We start from the raw sequence: 12,300 nt of genomic DNA on the forward strand, positions 1-12,300 counted from the left end.
TTCTCATACTTCAATCCAGAAGAGAAAACAGCCTCTCCTTACAGAGGATAGCTTTTGGTTGGGTCTCACACTGTAGGCATTCTTTATGAGACTCAATAATCCTGTGTCTGTTCTATTGACTCTTCAACTGAAAAAAAAAAATGCCTCCAGAAATTCTGAAACTCAAATCATTCTGCAGAGAACAATCACTGTCCTTCAGAACATTTTACGTACTGGCAACGTACCCACAGCCACTCTGTGAAATGAATGTATCCACAAAGTACAGCAACCATGAGCATAACACTTTTAAAGTAGTCTTTTAAAAGTAAACTTAGAATTGGGTAATCTGTATATAAAGAGAGTTTTTAAAAAAATCCTCTCGTGTTTCATCAGTTGTCTTATCTTATAATGTTACCCTTATTTATAGTTCTGCTGAGTCTTAAATCTGATACTGTAAGGAGATAGAGCATATTTTATATCAATGATACTATTTGGACATGCCTGGAGAGTTTCTCCTAGTACCTGACCTAGCAGAGAGGCAGAACCAAAGAAGACTGTTTTTTAAATGGTTTCAACTAAAAACTGATTTACTATGAAATGTGAATTTTACGCCACTTAAAGGCTGAATGAAACTAGAAGCAGATCCAGCATGGCTACAGGAGAAAAGACTTACAAAATTATTGGTGGGATTCTCCTTTAATCTGGGGTTTTGAGAGTTAGAAATTTCCAAAGGATATTTTCATCCCCCCAAATCACCACTGGCTTGAGTCTGGATTAAGCAAGACAGCAGTTTAGTGGAAAGAACATTGGATAGAGTATCGGGAGATCCAGATTCTCCCTGAAAGTCACCCCAGTAGAGTGGTAAAGAGAAGGGATATAAGGGGAGTATGAAGACTGTGGAGTGCCTGGGTTGAACTACTGGTTCCTTTGTTGTTGGGTAACATTTATGCTCTTTTTCTTCTTCCAGTTTTATTGAGATATAATCGACATACAGAACTGTGTAAGTTTAAGGTGCACAACATCATGATTTGACTTACATACATCATAAAATGATTACCACTAAACTATAAGTTTAGTGAATGCCCATCATTTCATATAGATACAAAATTAAATAAACAGAAAAAATATTATTTTCCTGGTGATTAGAACTCTTAGGATTTATCCTCTTAACAACTTTCATATGTAACATACATCAGTGTTAATTATATTTATCATGCTGTACACTACATCCCTAGTACTTACTTATTCTTATAACCGGAAGTTTGTACCTTTCGACTGCCTTCATCCAATTCGCCCTCTCCCCGCCCCCGCTTTAGGCTCTTATTTCCAAAGCTACATTCTCCACCCCAAATAATCATCCTGTGAATATTTTAAATGTGTTTTATTATAGTACCTCACTTGAATAACTTACGAATTCTTTGAAGTAAACCTATGGAGCTGAATGTATTATGCATTCCAAAATTATAAGTAACGATGTTAAGTATGTGAAAGAACAGCTAAAGCATGTTAAACTGCCTCTATGATCCGGCATAGTTCTAAGTAAATGGTAGGTGGTTAATAATTACTTGTTGATCTCATTTTATTCTACATTTGTGTATTGTTTATATACACTACTAGCATGTGGCAGGCTTAGGAGGTAACAAAATCGTTCCAGTATATAAATAACCGTTTGTTGGAGTTGCTGAGGCTGGCTGATAGAGATTTGAAGGTAGTCATGACAGTGCCTCAAATATGTATCTCTAAGGAGCTCTTAGGGGGGTTGTGAGATGACTCGGTGATAGGACAACAATAAGGGAGGTGGTCTAATTCATATTAATTAAAGGGGAGTGTGCATTGTGGATTTTCTTTACCACCTGAGGGTGTTTCAAGGCTAAATGAGGTAGATGTTAATGGCTTAGAGTGTGTTCACCGTCTAAGGATGGTATAAAATAATCATCATGTATTCCTTTTCATATTCACTATAAGATGGGTCTCTAACATTTATAGGGGCATAAATCTAGATTCCAAATGAAAAGAAACACAGCAAAATCTGTCCAAAAAATGTAGAGCTCTGCTATTTTCAAAAGAAAATGGCGCTCCCTTGTACAAAATCACATTATTTATACAAACCCAACATCTGGTGGAATTCAAATAACATTTTGCAGCTCTTGACATTTTTCTTCCTTGCCTTAGAATTGTTTCCTAAGACACAATAATTCCCAAGCCAATTTTAGATACTGAGTTCTTAAAAGGCTTGGTTTTCCATTTCATGTCACTGCAGCAAAATGACTCATGCCAGTTCAGGATGCATTTAAAACAATGTATTAAACAAATGACAGTTCACGTGGAATTTCATACTATCAATTTGAACTTCACCTTGTATTTCGCATTCGCAGAAAAGCTGATCCTCCACCGGACAGTGTAAAGTCGCACTTCGGACGATTTTTGGTTCTTAGGGACAGAGTTGTCTGCCCAGCTGACCCTCACAGCATCGTGGGTAAGAGCCACAGCCTGTACACCTACTGGTGGGAGCATGGGGGTGGAGACATCTGGGACCGAGGTGGGGAAATCATCAAGCAAAGGATAATAATCAACTGGGTCAGTGGGATCTGGGTTTAAAAACCCGCCAAATGAAACAAACAAATAAATACATAAATAAAAGAGTTAAAAAAATAAACATCAGTGGCAACACATCACAATGAGTTAAATGCATGGCAGTAATGATGAAAGGGAACATGAGAAGAACAGAAAAAAATACAATTAATTCAATCGGAAAACTCATTAGAAACAGTATTGCTAGATTACAAAAGTGACTGTTTTCCATAATTCACTCATTTTCTTAGAGTGGTTTTATCAATTTGGCTGTCACATCTAGTTATATATTTTAAAAGTCCATTTTTTTCTTGGAATGTTGTACCCTGTTTCTTAAAAGATCCAGTATAGAATTCATCAGTTTTATAACTATGCAGATAACTTAAAATAACAAAATACTAAGGAGTGTCTGGTTTATTTCCTCCTGCAAAGGAAATAAATGCCTACCTAATATCTGCTTTGTTATTTGTTTTTCTCCTCCTTCTCTAACTTGATTTGCTTTCTCTAATGCATTTATTATTGCTTAGATCCTACCTGCATAAATATTGTTTAGGTAAGAAACAAACAAAGGATAAAAGACCAAAGGGCCCTGAGGTCTACAGCAATCTGTCTATGGACATGACTGCACAAAGCCAGACTAAGTCTGTGGTCCTCATGGTTCAAAGATGTGATAATTGGGTTTACATAGCACATGGTTTGGTTAGATTGAAATTCTTAGAGAAAGTGTAGAAGTGTCCATTTTACCCACATTCTCACAGAGTAATTAAGTTTTTTATGGCATTTCTATATCTACATGCCTTGTTTGAAAATTTTAAGTTCCATGGAAAGACTTCATATTACTGGGTGGGGAGACAGAATGAACTACCTACAACTTGATGAGATTTGTGCTGAGATACACACATGCTGAGATACACACATCCATAACACAAACAGAATCTGCATAATGATGTGTGTGGTTTCATAAGATTCTCTAGAAAAATCTTGTATTTGTTTTTATGCTGGGGATGTCAGAATCAGGGGAGCCTATTTTGTGGCTGTAGTTAGAGTCTAATTTTGAGCCTTTTATTTATTACCTAAGACATTTAAATCTGTTAAAATTTTCCTTGAAATCATATAACATGTATCCTCACTAACAAAAAACAAGATGAGCTCGTAGGCTGGGCATTTGATGGCATTTGGGGAGATGAAACGTACTAAAATGTAGAGTATCTGAAGCAGTAAACATACAGAGCTTATCTTTTTAAATACAGCACGAGACTAAGGGCTGATTCTCTGATTACACTTTGTCCACTGAATTTTAAATGTCTACCTCCCACTCATCACTGTTTTCCAATGAATTATTTAGTCGTTTACTGGGCTGTGGTCTTTGGAGCAAAATATAAAATCTGAAAACAAAAACAGAACAAAAGGAAGATCAAGAAAAAAAAACCCCAAAACAACAATAGAAAGAGAGAGAAAGAAAAATATGTGTTTAAAATTTAATGACAGAGCCCAGGCTTTTTGTATGTCCTTTGACGTGTCTTTTTATTAAGGGCTCCTTTAAACCCGAATGGATTTATGAAATGAGGAAGGGGCAGCTGAAGACACTGCAGCCTCTAGGAGGATCGCAATCTGTCATCAGGCTGGCACATGGGTGGAACCTTTTGGCGAAACGAGAGCAGGTGCTGCCTCACTTGACTTGTTTCTATTCACAGCTGACTTACCAGGAAGAATGTTATACACAAGGGAGGACTACTCTCAGTCACAAACTCCTTTCAGATCAACTCATATTCATGTTACCCTATCTGTTGTTTCTTTGCTTCATCTAGTTTTGTTGATACACCTATACTAACTTTACAGTCTTTCACAGGTCCTCTGTGTAAGATTTTGAAACGTCGTGATTCTACTTTAAGAAACGGTAATACTCAATCCTGTTATTTCTGGATTTTAGAAAAGTATGTTTTTCATGACTTCTTGTTGAGTTTCTTGGAGTCTCAGTTCCAGAATGTATCCCTAAATTTCAAGTAATGCTGTTTGTTGGTATATATCTACGAACTTATGTAATTCAAAAATTTCTAACCTGGACAAGTTTTTCTTGCTTATTTTAGAGGAGTTTTTTTTTTTTTTTTTTTCCCCCACTCATGGCTTGTCATTCTATTTGCCACTTCCTCCAGAGCTGGGCTAATACAATAGCCATTAGTTAAGTGGACAGTTTAACTTTAAATTAATTAAAATTAAATAAAATTTACAATTCATTTATTGTGTTGCACTAGTCAATTTCAGGCGTTTGACAGCCAAATGAGCCTCGTGCCTGCCGTACTGGATAGTACAGACACTATGGTATTTCCAACAAAGCAGAACTTAGTAGCAGGTGGCAAGCACTGCTCTCAATATATGCCACATGTACTGCTAATTATCTTCCCCTCTCAGGTCAGAAACGGGGTAGTTGAATTAAAAACTACCTAAACCAAGTACCTAAACATTTTCTAAAATTATTTAATTAATTTATTTATTTTGGCTGCGTTGGGTCTTTGTTACTGCACACAGGCTTTCTATAGTTGTGGCGAGCGGGGGCTACTCTTCGTTGCGGTGCACAGGCTTCTCATTGTGGTGACTTCTATTGTTGTGGAGCACGGGCTCTATGCACTCAGGCTTCAGTAGTTGTGGCACGCGGGCTCAGTGGCTGTGAGTCATGGGCTCTAGAGCACAGGCTCAGTAGTTGTGGCGCACGGGCTTAGCTGCTCCGCAGCATGTGGGATCTTCCCAGACCAGGGCTCGAACCCATGTTCTTTGCATTGGCAGGTGGATTCTTAACCACTGTGCCACCAGGTAGTTTAGGTAGTTTCTTAGGTACCACCAGGTACCTAAACAGTTAGTGCTAAACACTAACTGTTTAGCAGTTATTTTGCTGATAAACAACTTTTTTTTTCAGTTATTTTTCCCTCGTATTCCTGAGTGCCTTCTATACCACTGATTTTCAGTGGTAATATACAAAAGAGTGAAAAAAAAGACAAAAACACAAAACATAGCTTTAAACCTTTTGCTAAAAAGAGAAACCTACTCAATTCCTAATAGTTGTTTTGGTAAGAACATATAAGCGTATGGTCAACAAACTGAAGTTCAAAACAAGCTTTTACAAAACATGACACAACTGTACTTCATAGAGACATTTATAAAACAAATGAGAATAAACAAATTCAAACAACACACCTCATTATTCCCCTGCTCTCTTCCCTTCTCCAGGCTCAAAATGTCTTATTTTTACAACAATATGGAATAAAATTGCAAAAAATGCGCAAAAAACTGAAACAACCTGCCCATTTGACCTAGTGAAACCTTCCTTGGCTCTAGCACTGATGTGTTCCGAATGAGATGAGGTCCAGAGTAGACCAGCATCTATGAGCACATCCATCTGGAAAGCACCATAGCCTGATACTTACTCCAGCCTGATGCATTTCCTGCCTTTGATTTTTTTTTTTTAATTACTTTATGTTGGCCTCTTCCAAGACTGCTCATGGGAATACTTTGCAGAAGCTCAGAGACCGAAAATATCTTCTATGTAGTCCTTGGACACATTTATTGAAAGAGTTTCTCACCGAATCTAAACCTCTGATTCTGTTTATTTGTCCTTTGTTCTCCATGATGTGTGAAAACAGAGTAAAATAAGTCTGCCACATCTAGGCAGGGATGTGGAAAGGGCTGGTTTTATTCATCCTCTCCAACCCCTTATTGACTTTTCTTCAGTAAGAAAATGCCTCACACGTTTTCCAACTTTCAGTATTATTTTATTTCTCAGATCCATTTGGATTAGTCATAGCAGGAAAAAATTGTCTTATGGATCACTGGTATTATAGAAACCACTCTGGGAACGCCATATGCTAAGAATTAAAGAATGACAACAAATGCTCAGGGGAAAAAAGTTAATAACACCTCAAATAGTTCTTTCTGAGCAACCTATCTTCAGCTTATCTGAACTCTACTATCGCTATTACTATTAGTTTCTGCTCAAAAATCGACTTTTGGCAGGTCATCTGAGTGTTTCTTCTTTGTGGGCTTTAGTTTTGGTAAGAAAATAAGAGTTCTAAAAGACTGACCATGGTACAATTTTGTGTGGTCTGACCACAAGCCACATCCGTGACTCTTTACCATCTTTTAACCTAGGCAAGAAAGAGCTGGCTTACTGAATAAACATTATGGGAAGGACGGGCACAGCCAAAGTGGCTGCTATCTCTCAAAGAAACTTTGGCAGAGTAAGAGAATAAGGGGAAGAGGAAATCCCAGCCACCCTCCACCATGTTATCTTGTAGTTTCCATCCTGGCCCTCTAATTGCCTCATCTCTCTATATTTAGAAATAACACGCTTGACAGTAAATATTCTCTAGGGTAATATTTCTTATTTACCCTTTCTGGGGAGCCATGGGCCCTTTGATAACACAATGTAAGATATATACTGTCTCCACAGATAAATTAATATACTGACATGCACCCAAGCTTTTGCATACCACTTCACACAGACCACAGACATTGAAACCAGCAGCCAAAGAGTCAAAGAGACTCTGGAATAATATCCTTGCCTTACAAGGAAATCTGGTTGAAAGCAATAAAGGGATGATGCGCTCCGAAAACCATCACATAACAACTGTGAATTTTGTTTACAACTGTAATTCTCAAGATAAGTTTATGAACGAAGCTTCTGGATTTGGAAAACAAACTGTACAAAGTTCACATAAATTTAGCTGGTAGCAGAAGACATAGGACTCCATTATTTATTTTATGTTCATTTATTCCTGCCTTCCAGGACTCATACTCAGGCACCCCAGTCATTTTGCATGTTCTCTGGGGCTCGCTATGAAACCCTGCTCTCAGATCCTTTGTTCTCATTCAGGTGAAAACAGCTGATAAGTTGAATGAGGTCTGAGGGTTGTGGGTTTTGAAAGGGGGCAGCATCAAAGTATTCATGAAAAGGATGGAACTCTTGGGTTTTACTTTCACATTACAGAAATAAGGCTTTGGGGGTGGTCATGTGACCTTGGGTCATGTGATGGGTCATGAACAAGACTCACAGAGGTGGTACTTACTCTACTTCTGAGTAGGTCCAGCCTGTTCACAAACAGGCTCCAGAAATGGCTTGGGTCTCACTTTCTCACCCATCCCTTTCTCATTGGGTCTCACTTTCTTACCCATCCCTTTCTCATTGGGTCTCACTTTCTTACCCATCCCTTTCTCATTTCCTTGAGCCCTGTTTCTCTCCTGTGCCACCTTTCAAGTCCACCTCACGTAGAAATTCCTAGAGGTGAGAAGTCCTTGAAGCAGCCAATCCTTTTAACGTGCAGGGGCCCTGGACACTGTTGGGGTGACCTATTGGCCCAGCTCAGAAAGAGCTCACGGGGTGACACAGCCAAATCCAAGCCAGCCCCATGAGGTCAGTTCATCCTTGTCATATCAGCTTGAAGGACCCTCTGCAAAGAAGCAGGTGTCCATTCAGGCACTTGGTGGCCTTTTTTGCAGAGACCCTCTTGTCTACATTGCATTGATTTGAAACAAGCTGCCCAGAGGAATGAAGAGTGGTATCAGGATGCCAAAACGTGAAGCTACTGGGAGAAGACAGAATAAGAGATCTATGTTCTCTAATTCCATATACTAACTTATAGACTGAATCCCTCTCAAATTTGATAACCAAAAAAATAATAAATGGTGTGTATACATATACACATAAGGCTCAGGACATGATTACATACATTTTTTTCTTTGTATTTCGTTTTGTTTCACTTTAGTTTGTTTTCTTCACCATAATTCAAATACCTTGTCACGAGAGGATTAACTACGTTAGCTTACCGGTTATAGATCTGGTGGTAGCACTTTCATAAAGAGGAACTCCTTCTCCTGCATTGTTAAAAGCTTTTAGGGAGATTACATAATGGGAACTTGACTCTGGAGAAAAACAGAAAAAATATGAACGTGTTGATTTACTTAATGTATTGAAATACTCAGGATAAACATTTTCCTGAAATCAAATTGAATATAATCAATTAAGCAAACAGTTGTTAAAAAATGAGTGAGTTTAATTCTGGGAAGAAGGTGGCAGTGGTGGCAATATAGTTTTTTGATCTTCCTGAATCTTCATATAAAAAGAGACAGAAGAACTAGATAGAAAACCAAAGGCATTTAGACATTTATGACAAAACGCGGTGATGAGGTCTATATGCTCACACCCTAAGATACAAGTGGATGTGGACAAACCACCAATATGTTATCATGAACCTGCATGTTATCAGTATCTGTGTAAGAGAAATCAGAGGGAAGCAACAAACCTGAAAACAGAGTCATTCTAAAATAACTATCAAGTAATGCTAGAAAGTGCAATGGACCAGTTTAAGATCAGTAAATGTAAATACTTGAAACTAACCTACAAAGTCTCCTTTCCAGGACAGTGTTCACACTGGGGACAAACTACTAAGAATATATTTAAAATTTATGAGTAGGACAGAAGCAATAGACATGAAAGGAAGAGAAAGTCCAGATCAAAGTAGGAGAGAGGAACAGTCATGAAAGGTTGGAAAGCAAACTGCCATTGTTTTTAGTGTGTGACAGGGCTCAGCCAACTTTTCTGCAAAAGGCCAAGACAGTCAATATAGCTGTGCAGACCACTTTGTCTCTGCCACACATTCGTCTGTTTGTTTTGTTTGTTTGTTTACAACTCTTCAAAAATATAAAAACCATTCTTAGTTCAGTGGGGCCCAAACAAAAACAGGACCTAGGCCAGATTTGACCCACAGGCTATAGTTTGCTGAGCCCTGAGCGCAGGTCTAAGGAAAACAACAGGCTAGGGAACTCTGTGTATTTAGAAGAGCTATTTGAACTTCTGGGAATGCAGGGAAACAAATCACATAAAAGCAAGCAACGAAAATCCGTTGAGGTTAAATTCCTTACAAAACAAAATGAGGAGAACATCATTCTTATAGACAAGTACACAAGGAAAGGATCAAAAATACACGAGAAAAACAGATCAAACCTGCAATTTACTGTTTCAAAGTGAGCTAAACAACATTAAGAAAATAAAATGCCAGATATGCAAGAGTTACATAAATCAGAATTGGAAGAATTCAGAAATGAGGCAGCCTGGCTCAAGAAAGAATTCTATGTAAGTGACAAAGAAATCTGAATGGGGCAGCCCAGCTCAAGAAAGAATTCCACATAAGGGACAAAGGACTCTGAATGGGGTGGCCTAGCTCAAGAAAGAATTCCACTAAGTGAAAAAGAAATTTGAGAAATAAAGTGTAATGAGATGAACAAAGAAATGCAACAAGGAGAAAAACGAAAACAAAAACAAAAGTAAAGGAAGAAAGAGTAGAAAAGAATGCAGGAAAAAGTGACAAATATTCTAGAAGGAAGCTAACATTGGAGTAATAGTTGTCCTTGAGGAAAAAAACCAAAGAAAGGGAACAGAACAAATATAGATGAAAAAATGTTATTCAAGAAATTTTTGCTGACTTAAAAAAATCTTTTAGGCACACAAAAGAATACATGACTTATAAGAGGGAAAATTAGTTTATTATCAGACTTTTTGACAGCACCATATTGTGCCCGAAGAAATTTACATGATTTTTTTGAGACACTCAAGGTAAGACAATGTGATTCAAGGATTTTCCAGGCAACAAGAGTTAGCTTTAAATATAAGGGGCTCACCCAAACTGTTATCAACTTGCAATTAATCAGGGAATATTGTTCCCCTCATCCTGAGATCCACTAGAAAATGAGCTTTAGACATTCTAAATGACCAGGGGAGATATTGATCTAATAACTAACTGGTGAACAGTAAATTTAATGAACTAAGACTAACTGAGGGTTAAAAGGAAGAGGTTTTATTTTGCAAGGCTACAAAATTGTACCTGTATTATAATATAGGTACCTATATTATAATCATAAGATAAACTTAAGGGAGAATATGAATATGAATAGTATATGCAAAAATGTTTCCATAATGATTATTGATGGTGATACTATTATTATTGTTATTCTGAAACCAATGTAATACGAGATAGAGCAAATGGGTTATCAGGAGAAATTCTAATTCTATCATACCCTGTGTCCTTGAGAACCGGATTCCTGGTGTGAACAAAAGATTCAGTATTGTGTTCCCACAATTTAACTGAAAAATCAGTTTAAACTCAAAAGGTATTTTATCTCTAATTCTGTCCACTGAAAATGTCTAGAAACACTGACTTAATAACAACAGGTATCCCTAGCACCCAAACTGAGATTTTGAAAAAAATATTTTGCACTGCAAGAAACAAAGACTTCTTGGAGAGCTGGTTGATTCCTAGCCTGAGGCAGGAAACACAGCAATTGAGCCTGAGGCATCCTCACATTATCAAATAGAAAGGAAACATTCAAAGACTAACAGGATTGTGTCAAATGGATTCGGAAATCAACTTGGAAGAGTTTTCCACTGACCAAAGGTGAGGACAGTCTGAGCGTCAATAAAGATGAAAGTTGCAATGAAATGAAACTTAACAAATACATATGAATGGGTGAATTCATAAAGATTTTTTAAAGAATAATAAGAGTTGGTCACTTCTGAGATTGACAGGGAACCAAATTACTACCTTCAAGTCTGGGTAAAGAGTCAAATATTTATCATGTCTTTCTTGAATAAAGTCTACCACTATGTAACCAAAGAGCATGTGAGGGGAGTATCTTTTTACCGTATTATTCCTACTCATAAGAAACAAATGATAAAATTCAAATATTGCTATTTTTCAGCCCCAGTGAACAAATGAAACGATGCATTAAGCATTCATGATTGCTAAGATAAAACAGAGAATCCAGACATTACATATCTCCTAATGAAAGAACACACTACCCTCTAGAGTCTTGCCAAAAGGACCGAACCTACTTAGTCTGATCAAGCTTCTTGATCCAAATGCCAGTTTGCAGGAAACAGAGCAAAGAAACAGGTTGAAGTCTAACTTAAAATAACTCATGAAGTGATACATTTGTCACATGTGGTTTTCTGTGTCTGTGTTTTATTTTACAAAAAAAAAAAGCTTTTAAAACGAATGAATTTATCTTTGACAATATTCTTTGAAAATTGATTAGATGGCTTTTCCTTTGTGAAATTTTTATGTGCCCTAAATATTAGCGTTAAAGATTTGACATTCCAAACCACAGTGACACAAGAACCACAATACAACAAGAAGAATAAAATAAGATTACATTCAATGCAGTCGAAGGGCTTCTATTCAGTGAATTGCTTCGCCTGCAAGAGGGGATATTTACTTTTTTAGATTTATGTTGTCAACTTAGTTTACCGAAAAGAAAGTAATCAGTCAACAAGTGTTAAATGCTGTTGGAGATCCAAGAATATTTGGAAAAGATGGACCTCTGTTGTCAGGTTACAATCATAATTCCGGGCAGAGAAAACAATGAAAGACTACATAAAATTAAGCAGTAAAGTATGTGATACAACTTATGAATGCTATATGAGTTTAGAGGCCTAAAAAATTAGTGAGGGATTGGGTCATCAAAGACTTCTTGGACTTGGAACTAGGACTGAAGGGCATGGGTAGGATTTAGAGGTAGAAGGATGGTAGAAGAAAAAAAACATCTCAGGAAAAAGATGGGACAGATTGAAAATACAGTGAGGAAGATCACCAAAATACTTTTCTACAAGGACGAATATACTTTATAGTTACTGGAGTGAAGTCAAAGTCTGATTTCAAACATATATACAACTACAATGTAAACACTTATATTGGGTTAGAACCATAA

General features: G+C 37.2%; 1 protein-coding gene across 1 annotated transcript in view; it reads right to left on the reverse strand.

Annotated features, from left to right (window-relative positions):
- The window catches only part of DCC (DCC netrin 1 receptor), a 764,559-nt gene that overhangs the window by 143,343 nt on the left and 608,916 nt on the right, over positions 1 to 12,300 (reverse strand). The window contains exons 16-17 of the mRNA XM_060121767.1: positions 8,365 to 8,460; positions 2,335 to 2,567 (exon numbers count right to left, since the gene is read on the reverse strand). Coding sequence (XP_059977750.1) covers positions 2,335 to 2,567; positions 8,365 to 8,460 — 329 coding nt within the window. The remainder of the gene's footprint in view (positions 1 to 2,334; positions 2,568 to 8,364; positions 8,461 to 12,300) is intronic.

The sequence above is a fragment of the Lagenorhynchus albirostris genome, chromosome 14 (assembly GCF_949774975.1).
Source record: "Lagenorhynchus albirostris chromosome 14, mLagAlb1.1, whole genome shotgun sequence".
Classification (NCBI taxonomy): domain Eukaryota; kingdom Metazoa; phylum Chordata; class Mammalia; order Artiodactyla; family Delphinidae; genus Lagenorhynchus; species Lagenorhynchus albirostris.